Raw genomic sequence first — 19720 nt, 5'->3', positions numbered from 1 at the left:
AAATTTCAATGACAAGGGATGCCAAAGTGCACATTACACCCTTCCATTCGTTCATTCATTCCTTTCAAAACATTTTAAAGGTATCCTTTTCAAGAAATCAAAACAGTTCCCAGGCAAGAGTTTCATTCAGGAAGTATTTAGAGGCTATATTGTTGTCAAAAACCACCTGTCGCGGTTTTGATGGAAACTCTGTACAACCAATTCATCACATTGTATCATTGAAAGTTAGAGAAATAGTTTAAATCCACCATCCATGAATGAAGGAATTTTCTAAAGCCGACTTTGTTGAGCTCGACTTTACAATAAGATTTTTCTCCGAAACCAAGACGCACAAAAGAAATTCACAGGTTGTTGCATTCTCAAAGATGCATTCTCATTCTCATTACCCCCAAATGCTAATTTTCATTCTCTGAATTCCCTCTCAATGATCCAACAAATTTAACAATCACTTCATCATGATGAATATTTATTCTCTCTTGAAGACAAAGGATCACTCTCGAGAGAGAATACGAAAGCTCACTTGAGAGGAAAAACTCAGAATCTAGCGGCCAATTCGACCAAATTTAGACAATTTTGAGTCCTAAGCTTGCAATCCATTCAAAAAAAAATTCCACATCATCATCATCGTCATGGACACTCACACTCATCCGGTTTCACCACTCTTCTTGAGCACGAACACGAGCGAGAGCGCTTCCTCTGCGTCTTCCTCATCGTCACAGACGCCATCAACCTCCAGCACTACTACCACCACAAATCAAAATTCGAATGCCTATTTTGGACAAGAGAGATTCTCTCAACCAAAGGTGATTTCATATGAAGAGCTGCACGGAATCAAGCCAGTCGATATGGATAAGAAGGTGCATGTTACTTATAACAATTACATCATGACTGATTCATTGTTAAGATTGCAAGATGCGGAGTGTAAGGGAGGATTGACTCATCACGGTAGGTTTTTCGGAAGAATGAATTCAAATTTAATCAAATTTAATCGTGATGATGATGATGATGGGAATCATGCATGATGATTTTGGAAATGAATGTTATGAATCCCTAAATTGAATTTAATCTCCGTGTGTCCATTGTTACATTCTCATCATTCCGTCACATAACCACAATCATCATGTCCAATATTTTGCTATCCTGTGCACATCAGATGAACATTTGTTTATTGTTGTCCATCAAAGTTTCGAACTGTGGTTCAATCAAATATTGTTTGAAGTTGAAAGCATTCAAAATATTTTGAAGAAAGTGTTCAATTATGCCAAAGAACATCCTAACGAAGATGTTGACCTTACTGTTGAAAATACTCAAATTCTTGTTCATCGATTGGAGAGAGCTGATCAAATTCTTCGTTATTCACTTGGTACCTTTGACATTTTGGAGACGATGCATCCTGCAGACTTTTTAGAGTTTAGGTAAGTTCACAATTATTACTGACACAGTATCAAGAATATCTAATGAACGATCGGGCTGATTTCACAATCCACATGAACACTCTCTCAACTTTTTTTACATGAATGAACACTCTCGCCACATTTACAACCATCATCTTTGAATTGTAAAATTTGACCTTGATCTCGAATATTCCAGATCTGTCATTGGTCCTGCAAGTGGTTTCCAATCGGTTCAAATGAGAGAATTGGAAGTCATGATGGGATTGAGAGAATCTAATCGTAGAATGTGTGGAGGCAGAACAAGCTATGAAACTGATCTTCAACATGACATTTTTGGTTTAACTCGATTGAAAAAGAGACAACAGGAGATGAGCATTAGAAAATTGGTTTATCGATGGCTTGAAGAAATTGTCTATCCTAAAATTCCAGGTAATGAATTTGTGAACATCTTTTTGGAAAGAAAGAGAGAGAATTTAGCATTCCAAAAGAGTCGGTGGTTCAATCCAGAGACTGAGATGGAAATGATCGAACAACACATTGAAAAGGAAATGAAGCCTGCAAGACAATGGATCACAATTGAAGATCAAGAACTTCATATCAAACAAAGAACTGCCTTTAAGTTCAATAGCAGTGGAGGTGTTCGTAGTTCTGGTGGATGTCCATTCTTTTCTCAACAATCATCCACCATGATGGATGGAGAGACTTCCAAGAATGAATGTTGTCCAGTAACTCAAAGCAATGGAACAAAGAGATCGAATGAGGAAAAGATTGAACGTATTAAGAGACGTCGTGCTGCTATTTTGTTCATTATGAGTTATAGACATCACTACATGTTGTCCAATTATGCTAATTTGTTGGATCGATTGGTTGCTTTGGAAGAAGCTTTACTCATGTGGAGAACTCGTCATGTTCGTATGGTCGAGAGAATGATTGGAACTCGTACTGGAACAGGTGGTAGCTCTGGAGTTGATTATCTTGAAGGAACTCTCAAGTATCGTGTATTCCTTGATCTGTGGGAATCGAGAAGTCACTTTATTCAAACGACTGCTCTTCCAAAGATTCAATACAAGTCTGAGAGCAACCAATTTGTATTTGAAAAGTAAGAAGTGTTCATCTATTCATAAATATGTAACTTTTGTGCAATTTCTTCTGAACTGAGAGTGTGAAATGCCAAATGTACAACGACATGACATTTGCTTCTTTACCCAAAACTGATCTTGCCAATCAACACAATTCCCTTCATCATCTTTTGAGATTGACCAGCGAATGGAAGAACCCGAGCACTCGAAATTTCGTATTTTTAATGAAATTAGTGAGCAAACTTGCATTCGAATTCAGTCAGAAAAAAAGCCAGTCGCAAAATCAGTAAATCCCACATTTTCATACTGATTCCGAAAAATCAAGACGAATTTTAAGGGAGAAAATGTTTTTGTTTATTTATTTTATTACAAAGCAATCAAGTTCGGCCATTATTTGTGAGTATTGAAAAAGTTGCTCCACTGGCGAGTGGTTTCCTTGATTTCCGTGTGCTGATATATGAAAGAAGCAACCGCATGCTGGAGTTTGGCGTTTGTTTTCAATTTGTCAATGCTCCAATTGAACACCTGACAAAGGTAATCTACACACTTGCCAAATTGGTTCCTCTTACAAAAATTAACAAATTCGTCTGAGGCCACTTCCTTCTTCTCGTCCCCAATTATAATGGTTGTTGTGTTAGACATGGAGGTTATAATATTTCCAAGATCAACATACATCTTACACAAGTTATCACGAACGGTATTCATTCTCTCGGGATGCTGATCAACCTTGGATTGCAACTTGATTCGTTCTTCCTTCTCTTGTTCCAATTCTCGTTGAATCCTTTTCATATAGTCCGTGGATTGGATGAATTGAGTTATTTCAAAGCAATTGAATATTATATAATATTTTCATATTGTATTGAGGTTTTTCAGGATGAAATATCAGACAAACATTATCACATTCTCAATAGACTTTCTACTTTTATACGCACCATCATGCATCCAGTAGTGAGAAGCCTTGAAGTTCTATACAGTATGAAAAAGGAAATTTTTGAAATATTACAAGCCATCGAGACAGATTTTAACATTTTTATTTTAACACTGGTTTCACATACAGTCGTTCATTTTCCTCTGTAAGTCGGCTAAATGATATAGCTCCTTTTCACATATTATCCATCATGTAATTATTTTTATATATTATTCATCATGTAAACAGTTCTATTTTCTATCTTGGACCACTATGGTGTACGAGTACTTTTATGCTCGAAGATCTAGTTGGATCCATCACTAGCTCTGTTCAAGGAGGAAAGAATAACATGGACCACAAAGCACTGGAGAACTTTTCATTACATCAAGTCATTTCCATGAAACGAGTAAGAACTTTTCATTTTCAATTTGAAAAGGGTGATTATTTTCATGCTCAAGAATTTGGTCATGGTCTCGTGACCAGTAAAAAGGATGGCTTGTATCACGTTAAAAGTTTAGACTCGAATCAAGTCAAAATATTGGATGAAATGCCAAAAAACGCCATACCATGTTTCCAAGTTTGTGGTAAATTTAAACAAGTTCATAGGAATGACTTGTTCTTGATTTAAACAATACCAAGTTTATTCACGTGATTGTGATGAGTATGAAAATTTTTTCAAAGACTCAACCAAACTCATTAATTGTTACAATCGAACATTCCTACCCTTCACTACATTCAGAACAATTCATGAATCAAGGTAAGTTGGTATTACTTGACCCAATTGAACACAAGGTGTCATGGTCATCGTCAAGGTAAGCATTGAATCATTGATGATCAGCTTATTTGAAAAGATGATACGATGATTGATAGCGAGAAATTATAATTACACTGAATTAGAAGTGGATTACTCAAGCCTTCCATGGATTACTATGAAATACGATATTGGTATCACAATTACCTTTTCATTCCAATGAGTGTCTTATCCGTAGACTAATTTCAATACCATAGTATGATTTGGAGACTGATTTTAATTCAACCCAGAGTCTTATTTTTCAACTGATTTTTATTCAACCCAGAGTCAGATTTGGATACTGATTTCAATTCAACTCAGAGTCTAATTTAGGTACTGACTTTACTTCAAATCAGTCCCTTATTCAGAAACTGATTTCACTTCAAATCAGTCCATTATTTTTCAACTGATTCATCAATAAATTTTTCTTACTGAATTCGATGAAATATTTCAATGCTTATTTAAATAAAATCAGATATCGATTTAAGTGAACTGCAGATTTGGAACAGAGCAGAGTAAACTTAGTAGGGATTAAATTCAAAAATCCGCTGACTTTTCGACTAACTTTAAAATTATCAGTTTTCAAACACCAACTCATTTACTTGTAAAGTCAGTGAAAAATACTGCAGAATTTCGAGTGCTCGGGAAACTACAGTTTGATCAGGTGGTTAACATTACCCATTTTTTTGTTGAGTATGAAATCTTAATACTCGAAGCCCGGAAGTTTGTTTCGCTGGCAGTTTTGCTATGAAAGGTAATTGTGATACCAATGATCCACAAAATAATTTGTCATTTTTTACTCACTCTCAATTTGTGGAATTTCCTTAAAGGGCTTTATTAATATAAAAACCTTTTTTGCTCCTCATGTGCACAAACACACTCATGATCATCCAACAATTTTAAAAAACTCCTCTCCACGCGTCCATATTCAAAATGCCTGACAAACCACTGAGTGTTCAACAACAACAACAACCTCATCTTCATGATACCACCTCTCACAAGATTCCTAAAAAAGTTCATGCATCACATCTTGTTGAGAAATCCAAACAGAAAACCTCTGCCACAACGACTGGTAAAACTTCTTCTGAATACATTCCTGTTCAGTTGGAAGATATTATTGAAGCTCCTGGTCATTTGATCACTTCCGATCCAATCTTTGATTTATTCAAGAATGTGACCAAGTTTTTCACAGCTCATGAATGTTTTGAATATCAATTCAGTTTGGTGAACTCTGCTGCAAGAGAAGCTGTGTTGCAAAATCACTTTCTTGGGAATGAGAAGATTGTACATACTTATTTGGTGAATTGGATCAAGAGGTAAGTCAGAAATTCTCCTTAGATCGTCGAGTATGTGTGTGACAACAATAATTGTATTCGAATGAAAATCCACAATCACACATCTCATGGTTCAATTGAAATTGTCCAACAGCAAAAACAAGAAAGATCAAACTCGAAAAGAACTCCCAGAATTGATTCAAAAGTTCAACATTTCAATCTTCATTCACAGTTCTCCAATCTTGCAAGTTTTAGCAGCCCAACATGGATGTGAAGGAATATTATGGGAAGTCTTGAAACATCCATTCATGACATATGCCATCTTTAGAACTCTCCAAACACGGGATGTTGGTGAAATTCTTCAATTCACAGATATGAAGTTTTACAGTATTTTCCATCATATTGACCTGTTCTCCATTCTATTGGGTGAAATGATTCATTTGGATTATTTAAATTCTGCAAATACCTTGTTCAGTGATTACTTACAGAGTCATACATGTCCTTTGGATGCGAAAGAAAAGGTCCTAAAGATGGACAACATGATGGAGATTGCTATGGAGAAGGATCTTCCAAATGTGTACTTTTATGTGATGGAGAAGATTGTCGAAATGAAGAGAATGTACATTGAGGAAATGACTGAGTCCTTCAACAAATTATCGATCGAGTTGAATTCCATTCCAATTCGAGTGTTTGATGAGAATGTTGACAAGGAAGAACAAACACTGTTGCCAATCATTGATAAGGAAGAACAAGAAATGGAACAGTCTGCAGAGAAGCAACTGGTCGAAAGATACTTTTACTCTCGATTCAAAAATTTAATTTTGAATTGTCCAAATATATTCTTTGAGGGATTTTTGGGCATTCCTTCCATGAATCCTCATACGTTGCAAGTACTCAAAAGATTGATTGGAAATTGTGAGACTCAACAAGATCGAGAATATCATTTGGCAAAGTTTGTCCTGACCTGTGTCAAAAATAGAGATAAGGAATTGCCTTACATCCTTGATCGAAGTACTGAATATGCCATGAAACTGTCATACAAGACACTGTGTGATGTTTTCGGAGATCGTGATGTGATTCAGTTGGGACTATTGAAGTCCATGCATATTTTCAAAACCATTGGACATTTACTTGAGAGAGAGGAGCAAGAATCGATGGGAGTGACGGTCGATAAAAAAACGAACATCTTCTCAGTGGACGATCTCAAGTTGATATTCGAAGAGATGGAGAAGCGACAAAACTATTCAGCCTTGGATTCCATCAGAAAGAGTTTGTTGAGATATAGGGAAAAGGATATCTTGTAACATAATAATAATAGTAAGTGAAGAAAGGATGATTTTAGGAATCATACATGTTAGTGTTGCTGGCGTCTATTAATCACACCACATTGGATGGATCACTCTCGAACTCTCTCATCCACGCCATGTGAATTTGAATAGGGTTTGAAAGTAAATCTCATCATGAATAAACATTGTGTACATATATTTGTCAACAAGTGCTCGTCTTTCGTTACAGTCTTATTTGGTGACACTCTTTTTCTTGATGAAAAATTGTTTTAGCCACAGAGAGAATAATTGTTCATTGTCCTTTCCGTCCTTAAATTTGGTAATCCATGGGTGGTGGAGAAGCTCATCAGCAAATGGTCGTTTGTCTTTGTCAGGCTCACAACATTTTAATACGAAATCTCTGAATTCTGGACTTATTTTCTTTTCCGTAGTTGCATTGTATTTTTCTATTATTTCGGTGATATCATTCTGTATATTTTCAAGTTTGTCTACAATATCGAAATGTGAGAGTGTCGGAAGTGTACTCAATGGATGGACTTTTGTCATCAATTCTATTGTTAACACTCCCAAACTCCAAATATCTGAATTATAATTGTATGAGCATCCTTGAAGCCTTTCAGGAGACAAATAAATGGTTGTGCCATTCACAGTATTAAACATGGTCTTGCCTAAATCAGAGTTGATATCAAGTTTTTTGTGACCACACAAACCAAAATCTCCAATCTTTACCTCTGCATGCTGTGTGTTCGGATCATAATCTACAAGAATGTTTTCTGGTTTAATGTCTCTATGAATAATATGCTTCTCTTTTTGTAAATAGTTCAGTCCTTTGAGAATTTTCTCGACAATTACTGACATCATTCGTTCTGTGGTTCCCTCTGTGACCTTGAATACATCCTTCAGGCTGCCACAATTGCAATAATCTAACAGCATGTAAAAACAATAATCTCTGAAATAGCAATTATGCACTTTGAGTAAATTAGGATGATCGCTTTCGTAAATGGCTTTAAATTCAGCCCAAATCAATTTGTTTTGATCTGATTCATCGTCATCCGAGAATACATTATCTCCTTTTTTTTCTCTAATAGTTTTTAGGGCAAATTTTTGACCTGTTTCTTTGTGTTTGGCGAGTACAACAGATCCGAAAGCACCAGCCCCTAGACCCATTTTATAACACTCCAAGTCATCATATGGAATATTCATTTGCTTTTTGGCATCATTTGAAGCGTCATCATCGTTGAAAATCAATCCATTCGGACCAATATAGAAGGTTTGTGTATGTCCCGATGAAGTTCCTTTTACTGTTGATGAGGATCAGTTGCATCATTGAGTCGATAAATTTCGAGTTCATGATGATGATGATGAACATTTTAGAAATATATACAGTGATGATGATTACATTCAATCCTCGCTCACTAATAACAATCATCACGCTACTTACTCACTTTTTGAGCCGAAGGAGTCGAGAGATCATAACGAGTTTCGACTCTCAAAATTTGTAAATTAGCAGTAAAGGCATTCTTGGCTTGAAGGTGTTTTTCGCCGTTAATTTCCTTTGGTTTTTCATGTGTTTCATTATCATCATCGCTATCACAACGAAAATTATCTAGACCGTAGGCAACCATGGGCTTCTGAGCCATTTTTTGAAAGGTTGTTTCGTCTTGGTTCATTTGCCTTGATTTGTTGATGATTTGTAAGAAATGATGATGATGAGATTGCGATCAATGAGAAAATTAGGAATCAATGAGAATACAATTATATAATAGTGGGTGAAGTATGAAAACAAGTAATCGGTTGATATTTTTGAAAAACAACTGAAAAGCAACTGAAAAGCGTGAAGAGCGAGAGAACAAGATTGGTTCAACTCCCTTTAAAGTAATGAAAAGGAGCAAGGAAGGATTAATTTCCAAATGAATCCGAACATTATACATACTTGATGACCCACGTCGTACGTAAGTGTGTGATTCACAAGCGTTTATCTTGATGAATGAACCACCAAACCTGTTGAACAAACCACAAACAAAAAAAAGATTGTCTTTGTTTTTACTTTTGAATTCAATTCAATTGAGCCTTTCAACTCGTTTTCAATCCTTTCCTGCAACCTTCTCGGATCATCATCATCACGGTAGTACTATCATCATGGGTTACACAGACCAAGTCAGACAATTACTCAAGCAAGTAGAAACCGATGAATCCGTCATTGTAGAAGATGAAAAACAACTTCCTCCACCAACTGTACAAAAGACCGAAGAGGAATGGAAGAAAATCTTGACTCCCAAACAATATGAAGTTTTAAGACGGGCCGGAACAGAACCATCGTTTTGTGGAGGCTATAAAACCTTCAAGGATCAATTAAAACAAAATCAACAAGAAGAAGGAGTCTTTCATTGTTCTGCATGTGATGCTCCGTTATTCAATGCAAAGACTTCTTTTGAGTCGGGTAAGTCTTTTCAAACTATTTGCTTCATGAACATTTGGGTTGTATCATTCGAATTCTTTCAATGATTACCTGTTTTCGGCTCAATATAACGATGATGGTGTGCTTGATTACTTTTGTGTGGATCAATATTGATCTTTGTTAATATTTGGTCATGTTATTATAACAGGATCGGGATGGCCCTCTTTCTGGGCTCCTGTTGCACCTAAAGCCATTGGTTACATTATTGACAATACACTCGGCATGGAAAGAGTGGAAGTAGTGTGCAATAATTGTCACTCTCATTTGGGACATGTATTTAGTGATGGCCCTCGTGACAAAACCAAACTTCGATATTGCATTAATGCCATTTGTTTAGTATTGAAAGTCAAGAAGTAGAAAGAAAATCTCACAGCCTCTTCATCCTCTCAGAACTTTCAAATTTCATTATTATTCGCGTATTGAAACGATTGTAAATTCACAAAAAATTGAAACACATTCCTCCTCGGTCTGTCACCATTCATCTACAAGACATCATTTGCCAACATCACCAACTGTATTAAATTATTTATTACCCAAAGACATTTAGATACACACCAGTGTCTATTTCATTCATATCACTTCAGAGAGGATATATTCTTCCATAATAATTCCACTTGATCATCATCACGAGCGAGATGACAAGGCCGAATTTTCCACAATTTCTCTTCTCAATTCTTCTATCACTCGTGGCATCATCATCCTCATTGTGTTTTCTCTTTTCTCTCCTCTCGCCCATTCATGCCAAGTTGTCTCTTTCTCATCACGAACAACAACAACAACCACTAAAACCACAAATTCCACTCATTCTCGTTCCAGGTTATGCTGCAAGCATTATTACCGCATCGGAGAAGAATTCAGGAACGTTTGTGAAACATCTCTATGAGTCCTATCCAAATTCCACACAAGATTTTATGTATTTATCATGTAAAATAATTAATTCAAATACGATGCAATCATTTGTTGCAGACGATCAACAGTAAGTGAATTTCATGAGCGTGAGTGAGAATTCATTGATCATTGATTCATAAAAATCTAATGAAATTTCATAAATGACAACTCTATTTGAAAATATTTGATTCAAACATTTAAATTCAGATGGGATTTAATATCTCCAATGGATCGATTCGGTCTCTTTGCCATTGACAATTTAAATCCTGGATCTTCACAAGGAAATGGTCCAGATCGTTTCTATTTTCATGACATGATTAATTATTTAAAAAACTCATTAGGATATGAAGAAGGAAAAACACTTTTTGCCTTTCCATACGATTGGAGACAATCCATTACTAAATTGGCGTTGAGACTTGCATCTTATGTGAAAACTGTTGCCTCACAATCAAATTCAAAAAAGGTCAATATTATTTCACACAGCATGGGAGGCTATGTGACAAAATCAGCACTTGTTGAAGATGCATCTCTTGCGTCGTATGTGAATATTTATATTGCATTTGGTTCTCCTTGGCAAGGAACTGGAAAAGATTGGGTTGTTTCTGCCTTATTTGGAAATAATTTAAATAATTTTAAATTGAATGAAATGGTGGTGAGAAGTGTCTCATTAGGAAGTATTTCATTCTATGAAAGAATGGTACTAAGTTTGAAAGGAAATAACGGAGAGGGAAAAATAAGTGTGAATGGTGTGAATGTGAAGGATCTAACGATGATTGAAGCCATTGATTCATTTCTTAAAGACAGTAAGGTTGAATATACAACTGCATTGGATAATGGAGGTGGCAATGTGAAATCAGAACTCGTTCCATTTCGAGCTGATATTCTAAGTAACAAGCTTGAAAATTCTGTCATACGACAAATTTATAATTTTCAGAAAGATATTTATGGTCCTATTCAACCAAGATATTTCTATAATATATTTGGAGAGGGAAGAAAAACTGCACTCAGTGTTTCACTGACAGGAAGTGGTATTCAATTAGAATCTGATGGATCCATTAACATTTCAAATATTTCACAAATTAAATATTTAATGGGAGATTATACAAGTGGAGACGGAGTCGCGAGCTTTGCATCGGCCATGAACGACGGATTGGAAGCCACACAACGAATTTCGTCATTTAATTCCCATAATGGATTGTTGAGAGATGAAAATTCCTTCCTTTCCATCAAGTATTACTTGGAACAGCATTGTCATGTTATCGGAAAGTGGGATTTAACAATTTCGGACGCCAATGGTGCTGTAGTGTCAAACTCGAATATTCTAGTCAAAGAAACCTATGATTGGTATGCATATTCAGATTCTTTTTCAATGAATGGACGATACTTTAGAGACGTGTGGAATGGAAACATGACATTCAAGGAAACTGTCTATGATTTTTCTCTGAAATTGGACACCTCACAAGTGAAAACTTTTAGCAATTTGTGTGTATTTTCAAAATTGAGTGGAATAATGACAAGCCGAACAAGTGGAATGAGTTTTAACGTTTCTGCTGTTGCAAGTCAATCCATGGATGGTGCTCAATGCACTCAGAACCAAGGTTGTGACGTTGCTAATGGAGTTGGAGTTCGGGAATGCATCAATGGCTATCTGTCTGATATTTGTCGTGTCACAGAGTGCAATCCTGGCTTTTTGATGAGCGTCGGTCAACCTGTAAGACCCTCCACTTGTATTGAAAAATCAGTGAGCTTTATTGCCCCAATTGTCATTGGCTCCTTACTTGGTCTCTTTATTCTATGTACTGGTGTTATTCTTTGCGTATGCTATGTTCGTGTCAAGTTTTCAAAGAAAGGAACTTCTGGCACCTATCAAGCATTTTAGAGCACGTTGCATGAGATATTTCATCGAGAGTCTGAAAAGAACAAAATGATACTATGGTGAACGTAACAATAGTAAACTATAGTAAACAGTTGTTTTGTCCACCATGATATCGAGTCATTCAAATGATGTTCATATTTTCAAATGAAATATTAATTATTCGTCCTCTAAATTTTCAGGTTGCTTTTTCAGTTTCTTCAACAATTTGTTTGACTTTTGTGGTATTGGAATAAAATTCACATTCTCTTTGTAACTTTTTGGATCTAGTCGTTTCTGAGTTTGTAAATCCGGAGTACTCACATGCTCTCCATATTCTCTCTTTCTCTTCTTTTTCTTCTCTGAAGTGTCGTTAAAATTAATGACTTCTCCATCCAATGTCGTAATTTTCTTTTCTTCGAATTGTTTATATTTCAATTGCTTGGTAAGCTTCTTCTCCTTCTTTTTACTCATCTTTTCGGGATCAATAAAAAAGTCATCCTCTCCTTCATTTGACTTTTCGGAATGAACAATTTCTTTCAAAAAATCATCATTAGAATCAATTCCACCTGATGATGTAAAAACATCATCTTCCTCTTGAGCAATATCCTTGTTATATAAATGTTTATATCGTAGATACATGGATGGTTTTTGTTGAGCCATCATTTCACGTTCCCGATACTTTTTGTAGCCATATTGATTTCTCTCTTGTCCAATCTTGGAGAGAACGTTTACTTTGTGTTCAAGAACTTGTTTTTCAACGGCATGAATGGAAGGCTTTTTGGGCATTTTTTTTTGGTTTGGGTTGGCCTGAAATCCAAGTACTGTTAGCCCTCTTCGTTGGCAGATGTCACAAATATTACTACTCTGAACAGATTGAAGACAAAGGACCCGGTCCTTAGTTAGAATCCCAACTGGATTAGGTGTACATACACCTCAATAAATTTTTTTGGTTTGGATTTTTATGGAAACATCGATTTAATTTATGATGTGTCAATCTATCAAAAGTGCAATCCATTGCACAGTATTGTTGATGAAAACAAGTATTGCTGTGATGAAATATCACTTTACAATTGGTGCATCAAGGCGTTGAACTGGCCTTACAAGAGATTTTGTGAGAGTTGTCACGAACAGGAATTGTGACCGAGTTGAAGACGACCACTCCCACAATCACAGGATCGACACCATCTCTCTCAAACAGTCATTACACAATTTCAAACCATGTTAACCTTAGTTTGCAATTTTTACAGTCGAGACTTGAAAAACTAATTTCGTCATGATGATAGAGATGCCACATGTGTTAATGAAATTGTTGTAATATTAATGGGTAGCAAAGTTGTTTGAAGACTTCTTTTGCAATAACAAATTTTATCTGAAATAAATTGCTGGATTAAAGCGATCAAGATTCTTGAAAATGAGCTTAAATTACAACCAATCACATTGTGAAAATGCACTTCGTTGTGAGGTACGGCATTCATAAATGTCAAGTTGTTTGTTTGAGGTTAAACTTGAGTGTCGGTGTTATAGATTGCATCAAAAATATATGTGCGCTAACAAGGATTTTTACTGAAGTCGGCAGTGTTTTGTTTTGGCTGAGATCTGAAAATGGACATCGTTGCTCTCTTGTTTTGAGATTTACAAAAGGATCTTTTCTGGTGGTTGAAGATTGAAAAAGTCTTCAATCACCAGAAAAGATTCTTTGACTTCTTAAATTCTCTTGTTCCGCACGTCGAACTGATCCAGAAAACACGAACCACACGCCAATACAAAAACCTAAAAAAATTCCTTAACATCCATCTTCACATTAATCTTTCATTTCATTGTTATTGATTTCTTTGCTCGGATGGGAGTCGTTCCGTCGTCGTTCCTTAATGAATGCAGTTGTCGTGAACAGGTTCCAAATCTGGACGATCTTCATTGGAGTGAGTATAGTAGATTGTGTGCTTCCTGTAGAAAAGAGATTGCACGAAGGAAGCTTCTTTCAAAATACTCGAATACCAATGCATCGAGAAGAGCCTCTACTGGGTCCGCTCTTCCACCAAAGACGTTATTCTTAATATCGAAATCTACGGCATCAAGTCCTCCGAATACGGACCCGTTATCCTTGAGGACACCTTCAAGTGCTCCTTTATCGTCCTCCCCTATTACATCATCTTCCACCGCACCTTTAGAAAACATACAGCAAATTATGAATGAACTGAAAAATCAAATTCCAGACACCTTATTTTCTTCCTCGAAAGCAACTAGTACTAGTACTCCTCCTCAATACCTTACTCCTTCATATCAATCTCCCTTATTCTCAAAAACACGCCCATCACTAAAAACACAAACCTCCACAACAAAACCATCGTTGTTAACGGTTGAAATGAAAGCTGCCGATGAACGAGATTCTTTTCTTCAGAAAACTTCATCAGTAGCTGCATGCAGCACGAAGGAAACATCACTAACTCATTCTGTAAATTACCCCCATTTGAAACATCGTGCTACGAATCTTCAAGGATCACAATCTGTTCCAATCGTAAGAAAGAGAAAAACAACGCTGCAAAGAGATGAATTCTCTATGCCATCGTCACTTTATGTAAAACAGCCAAGAAACAACTCGATCCAAGCCAATCAAACACCTCCCAAAAACTATTTGCAAGTTTCTACGTCTCCAGAAACCACTGCGGGGACACCTCCTAAAATTACTCTGAATTTGGGATCTGCTTTTCCAAACCATGGCAATTCAGACATGCCCATTTACGTTATTCCTCCACAATCTCCTCCGAGAGGGAGTCCAAACCAAACCACAAAGAAAATTCAAAATCATTTAGCTCAAATTCACCAGAAAAAACACAAAAAGAAATTGAAATCTCGAACTTTTGTTTTAAATTGAATAAAACAGTAGTGAATGAACATTCTCACAAGATCATTGCTGTAAATAAATTTGATTTTTTAAAAACGGAGATGTGATTTGCCGATGGGGTTTTCGGAGCTCTGCCTCACAAAGTCCGTACTCTTCACTCCAAAAAAATATGAATTCTCGCCTCTGTTTGCTGAGTGTGTGCTTCTTCCTTTTGGTTGCAGCATCCTCTCTTCTCCACGCTAAATTATTGGTTCAAGACGATGACTCGTCTCCTGCTTTGAATTTGGATATCATCAGACATGTCCGAAGAAAGCGCACCACTTGGGAAGCCGGAATCAACAAGAGATTTGTTGGTAAAACCATTGCTGATGTCAAAAAGTTGTTGGGTCTCAAGGGTTTGAAACCAACTATTCGTTACTCCGAAGATGAAATGGCTCTTGTCAATCAATATTATGCTGCCAAGCAAGGACAACCTTCAGCTCTCCCTGATAGTTTTGATGCTCGTCAACAATGGCCAACTTGTATTCATCCAATTCGTAATCAACAACAATGTGGATCTTGTTGGGCTTTTTCTGCTTCTGAAGTGTTGTCAGATAGATTTTGTATTGCTACTTTGAATCAACCAAAGAAGGTGAACGTTGTCTTGTCACCACAAGGTAGGTTTTTGTAATATGTAGCACAAAAAGATCCTTTTTAACTTTGTTCAATGACATTTGACAGATTTGGTATGTTTTGTGTAAATATTTGAAAATTGAGAATGATAATCAGTGATTCCAATTTGATACTATGCATGAAGGTATCTTGCAATTGGTACAACAATGGATGTGATGGAGGTATTTTGTGGCTTGGTATGTTTTGAAATAGGTTCATTCAACTCGTTCCTAACAAATCTTATTTCACAACAAATCCAAAATCTTTTCAAATATTGCAGCTTGGATGTATTTGGAACATACTGGAATTGTTCCTGACTCATGCATGCCATACGTGAGTGGAAATGGTGTTGCTCCAAGTTGTCCTAAATATTGTAATGGTACTAACATTGATATCAACACTCAAAAATATAAGGCCAAAACATGGTATGAAGGTAAGTATATATTTTCTACCACACCAATATCGGATCAACAGATGGGTTGGGTCTATAAAAATTCACACAAACGCACAACAATGACAACCTACAATGTATTGATTGTGTTGGTGGTGGTGAATGGCATTCCTTTGATGATCAATGTTTGACTATTGGTGAATTCCTATAGTTGGCTCTATTGCTGGTTTCTTTATTAAGGAAGAAAAGATTATGAATGAACTTATTACCAACGGTCCTGTGCAAACAGGTAAGTCTCTGTTCAATGTCTGTTGTGCTATGTTTTCAATTTCACTTGGTGTTGTACCAAAATAGGTTTTTCTGTGTATCAAGATTTCATGTCTTATAAGAGTGGAGTTTACAGTAAGTGTTTCAATTAGTGCACATTGAGTTTCTGATCATGATCACACTACTATCGATGTTACGAATTACAATTATGTCAACTCAACACTGCCACCATGAAAAACAAAACAGCTCATGAAACTGGTTCCTTCTTGGGTGGTCATGCTGTCAAGATTGTTGGTTATGGTGTTGAAAATGGTGTCAAGTATTGGTTGGTTGCAAACTCTGTAAGTAGGAGCATGATTATTTTGGAGTATTTAATTAAAATTTTTTACAAAACACACATGATAGTGGTCTGCTGATTGGGGTCTGGATGGTTATTTCAAGATTAAACGTGGAGTTAATGAATGTGGAATTGAAGGAGACGTTTATACTGGTATTCCGAACACTGACACTATTCCAAATCTTTAATTCTTTTGGATTTGTGAAATAAATTAGTAAATGATAACCATTGTCATCATTTGACGACAAGAACTTTACAAAAAAAAATGGAAAAAATTGTTGAAATTAAGGGTTCCACGATTACCGCACCGACCTTTGATCTACAATCCAATTTATGTTTCTGCTCCTTGAACGGTGAGGTATACCTGTTGCCTCATCATGAAAGTGCTCAAACACCCATTGTATTAACGAAAGGAATTGGTCCGAGCGGAATTTGCTTCAGTAATGAAGGAGTGTTGTATGTTGCAGATGGAGCAGATCAGTGTATAAAACAATTAGATCCTGAGAATAATCGTTTAGATGTTGTAAAACGAGAATACAGAGGAAAGCCTTTTATTGGTCCGAACAATATTGTTTGTGATTCAAAAGGAAGTTTGTTTTTCACGGATAGGTAGGTCCCAGATCACTGAGTGTCCGAACATACAATTCTGATTGTATTGATTTGCTTTATAATTTAAATCATATCACAAACACGCTTCATCAAACATTCAATGATTAGTGGACCTCTTGGAGAAACATCATTAGAGAATCCAAAGGGTTCTGTATTTTGCATATCGCCAGATTTCAAACATATCAAAGCATTGGCCTATGAATGTCTCGCCTATCCAAGCAGTATTGTCATTTCTCCTCAAAATGAAAACATTATCTACGTAGCAGAAACAATGAGAAATCGAATTGTGAGATTTGTTCATGTGAATGGTGTATATCATTCGAGTGTGTTTCATCAGCTCAGTGGAAGTTTTGGTCCCATGGGTCTTGCATGTGACGATGTTGGAAATATCTATGTGGCCATGTATGAATTCAAACAATTAACAAACGAAGGAAGAATTTTAGTACTCACAGAAAGCGGTACTCTTAGAAAAGAAATAATTGTGGACAATATTTGCGAAATCACAGGCCTGTATTACAAACGAGGAAGCTTGTACATTTGTGAAGCATCCTGTATTTACAAATACGATTTGGAATGAGAATAATGGTTCTGATTGTTCAATCGTGTTGAAGAATTCAATGGATTCACTTCCAATAAACACTCGAACAAAACTAGCCGTTATCACCATTTAAAAAAAAATGAAAAAACGCCAACAAGAGGAAATTATCGAAATTCTTGATGACGATAAAGCCTTTGCTTCTTCTTCGGGAAAGGCATTTTGTTGTTCCTTCGTGCTCTCCGTGAAGGAAAACAAAATTTCAAGCCTCTTTCTCGACACTTCTAAAGCGCATGTCGTCAAACAAAAAAGCATTACCAATTATTTCAACAAACAATCATCATCGAAATCGTCACCACTTCATGAAAAGAAATCCAAACAGATCAAACAAGAAAAGAAATACTCTCAGATCATTCAAGCACCTTCCGAAAAATGGTTCTCTGACAAGATATCTGTCTTGAAAGTGGAAGACATTCAAGTTGTTTCTTCACAATCATCACTCTGTGCGAATCCTTCACCACCATTGTTTCAAAAAATCAATACACAACTTTCCTCTGACATGAATATTAAGAATAAGAAGGTAACATTTCAAATGAATTGTTCCATTTCGAGTGACTCGTCGATTTGTGCACATGTTTCAGTTCCAATCAAAAACAAAAAGTCACATCCCGTTGTGGTGACATCAACCACTGGAACAAAAAGACAAATTCCTCAATTTGCTCTTTCCTTCTTAAAATCAGCTTTGCAAAAAACAATTCGATTAGGGAAGGCAGAATCCAGTGTTCGAATTGCTTCTGTCATGATTTACAAATTTTCCTTTTTAGAATTTCTTAGAAGGATTCTAGTCATTATTGTTGAAGACGCAATTCTGCATCCCATGACATCGCTCATGGCCTGGATGATGACGTATTATAGTGGAAAACATTTTTCAAGTGAGGAATCGATTGCAATTCCAAAACTATTTGTTGATGCATGTTTGCAATTGGTTTATGACATTGCCAATGTGAAATTTAGAGAAAATCTCCATCAAATTGAGGAATTTTTAAATGAAGATGAAGTGAATTCCCTCTTTCAAAACAATCTAGATGCATTATCTCCAACAGAATCTACACTTCTTCGGTCTTTATTTATTCGATCCTGCTTTGGAGGAATGACAGGAGATATTACACTCTTAAACTCTCAAGCTTATTTATGGCAATTAAGGTTTTCCAAACGAGTTGAAATTCCATCTTCCATTCAAGAATTGAAATTCGAACATTTCAAAATTCCAAACATTTTCCAACCACTCCTGACTCAACAAGAATTTAACTCGAGCTCAGAATGGTTCAAATATTTATGTGCAATCTATTACCATCCAGATTTTAACATGTGTGAAAAAGCTAGTCCACAACGCGAGATCTTTATTCAGACTTTCTGCAACAAACCTTTCAGTGGTGAATTGTTCTTTGGAGATTTATTAGTGAGTTCGATCGACTTTCATTGTTTTCCATCTCTTATTGAAAAGTGTTGTATCAAATATCATCAACTAGAGGCTAATAATAGTGGAAATAGTAGTACCTTTACTCCCACCTTCACCACAGCCACTCATCACGCTTCACACATTCGACAACAGCAACAAGAATATCAAATCTCCAATGAGGAATTATCGAATTGCATCAAACACATTATTTGGCACAAGAGCTCAAAATTGAATATTCGAAATATCATTTCCACCACTTTGAATGCACCAACATCTGAAAAGCATCACCAAGAAGGTTTGAACTCTTCTTTAACTACGAACAGTTGTTCTTCTTCTAGAACCACCTCCATCACCATCAACACATCAAGTACTTTGAATGATGATTACATTCAATGGTTAGAATTGGAATGGAATCATTGCCTTACTCGAGATGAGAACAACATTTATCAAGTATTGGCACCTCATTTGAATCCTCTTCATATGAAAGCATTTCAAGCGCAATGTCTTTAAAATCTTATTCAAATTTATTATTTATTTATTCCATTAAAAATATTCATCCAATCAATTTCTTTTTTCAACAGTAAAAAAAATATTGAACACTACAAAAGGGAGAGTCGATTAAGAACATTTCGGAATTGAATTCTTTAATGTATTGGCTGCTCTTTGAGAAACAGGCTTCTCTTGTTTTGAATTTTTAT

The 19720-nt window shown here is 36.0% G+C and overlaps 11 protein-coding genes across 11 annotated transcripts; 9 read left to right on the top strand and 2 right to left on the bottom strand.

Annotated features, from left to right (window-relative positions):
* Positions 1-629: 629 nt before the first annotated feature.
* FDP41_010788 (uncharacterized protein) lies at positions 630-2497 on the top strand (the record flags this gene model as incomplete). Its single annotated transcript, XM_044701123.1, has 3 exons — positions 630-945; positions 1154-1415; positions 1591-2497. The coding sequence occupies 3 exons, from the start codon at positions 630-632 to the stop codon at positions 2495-2497; spliced, it is 1485 nt and encodes a 494-aa protein (XP_044567522.1).
* Positions 2498-3409: 912 nt separating this feature from the next.
* FDP41_010787 (uncharacterized protein) lies at positions 3410-4008 on the top strand (the record flags this gene model as incomplete). Its single annotated transcript, XM_044701122.1, has 2 exons — positions 3410-3546; positions 3630-4008. 2 exons carry the CDS (start codon positions 3410-3412, stop codon positions 4006-4008), a joined length of 516 nt encoding a protein of 171 aa, XP_044567521.1.
* A 1095-nt stretch (positions 4009-5103) lies between these two features.
* Positions 5104-6748, top strand: FDP41_010786 (uncharacterized protein; the record flags this gene model as incomplete). The annotated part of the gene is made up of 2 exons (XM_044701121.1): positions 5104-5486; positions 5599-6748. The coding sequence occupies 2 exons, from the start codon at positions 5104-5106 to the stop codon at positions 6746-6748; spliced, it is 1533 nt and encodes a 510-aa protein (XP_044567520.1).
* Positions 6749-6961: 213 nt separating this feature from the next.
* FDP41_010785 (uncharacterized protein) lies at positions 6962-8370 on the bottom strand (the record flags this gene model as incomplete). Its single annotated transcript, XM_044701120.1, has 2 exons — positions 6962-8031; positions 8172-8370. 2 exons carry the CDS (start codon positions 8368-8370, stop codon positions 6962-6964), a joined length of 1269 nt encoding a protein of 422 aa, XP_044567519.1.
* A 499-nt stretch (positions 8371-8869) lies between these two features.
* On the top strand, positions 8870-9545 carry FDP41_010784 (uncharacterized protein; the record flags this gene model as incomplete). Its single annotated transcript, XM_044701119.1, has 2 exons — positions 8870-9170; positions 9337-9545. The coding sequence occupies 2 exons, from the start codon at positions 8870-8872 to the stop codon at positions 9543-9545; spliced, it is 510 nt and encodes a 169-aa protein (XP_044567518.1).
* Positions 9546-9823: 278 nt separating this feature from the next.
* On the top strand, positions 9824-11955 carry FDP41_010783 (uncharacterized protein; the record flags this gene model as incomplete). Its single annotated transcript, XM_044701118.1, has 2 exons — positions 9824-10164; positions 10284-11955. The coding sequence occupies 2 exons, from the start codon at positions 9824-9826 to the stop codon at positions 11953-11955; spliced, it is 2013 nt and encodes a 670-aa protein (XP_044567517.1).
* Positions 11956-12108: 153 nt separating this feature from the next.
* FDP41_010782 (uncharacterized protein) lies at positions 12109-12717 on the bottom strand (the record flags this gene model as incomplete). The annotated part of the gene is made up of 1 exon (XM_044701117.1): positions 12109-12717. The coding sequence occupies one exon, from the start codon at positions 12715-12717 to the stop codon at positions 12109-12111; it is 609 nt and encodes a 202-aa protein (XP_044567516.1).
* Positions 12718-13771: 1054 nt separating this feature from the next.
* On the top strand, positions 13772-14803 carry FDP41_010781 (uncharacterized protein; the record flags this gene model as incomplete). The annotated part of the gene is made up of 1 exon (XM_044701116.1): positions 13772-14803. The coding sequence occupies one exon, from the start codon at positions 13772-13774 to the stop codon at positions 14801-14803; it is 1032 nt and encodes a 343-aa protein (XP_044567515.1).
* Positions 14804-14942: 139 nt separating this feature from the next.
* On the top strand, positions 14943-16607 carry FDP41_010780 (uncharacterized protein; the record flags this gene model as incomplete). Its single annotated transcript, XM_044701115.1, has 8 exons — positions 14943-15429; positions 15494-15507; positions 15570-15621; positions 15705-15857; positions 16027-16104; positions 16170-16217; positions 16329-16423; positions 16488-16607. 8 exons carry the CDS (start codon positions 14943-14945, stop codon positions 16605-16607), a joined length of 1047 nt encoding a protein of 348 aa, XP_044567514.1.
* Positions 16608-16684: 77 nt separating this feature from the next.
* FDP41_010779 (uncharacterized protein) lies at positions 16685-17605 on the top strand (the record flags this gene model as incomplete). The annotated part of the gene is made up of 2 exons (XM_044701113.1): positions 16685-17028; positions 17137-17605. 2 exons carry the CDS (start codon positions 16685-16687, stop codon positions 17603-17605), a joined length of 813 nt encoding a protein of 270 aa, XP_044567513.1.
* Positions 17606-17705: 100 nt separating this feature from the next.
* Positions 17706-19532, top strand: FDP41_010778 (uncharacterized protein; the record flags this gene model as incomplete). Its single annotated transcript, XM_044701112.1, has 1 exon — positions 17706-19532. The coding sequence occupies one exon, from the start codon at positions 17706-17708 to the stop codon at positions 19530-19532; it is 1827 nt and encodes a 608-aa protein (XP_044567512.1).
* Between the last annotated feature and the right edge of the window lie 188 nt (positions 19533-19720).

The sequence above is a fragment of the Naegleria fowleri genome (genome assembly GCF_008403515.1).
Source record: "Naegleria fowleri strain ATCC 30894 chromosome Unknown tig7, whole genome shotgun sequence".
Taxonomy (NCBI): Eukaryota; Heterolobosea; class Eutetramitea; order Acrasida; family Naegleriidae; genus Naegleria; species Naegleria fowleri.
This window is presented reverse-complemented; position numbering and strand designations above follow the sequence as displayed.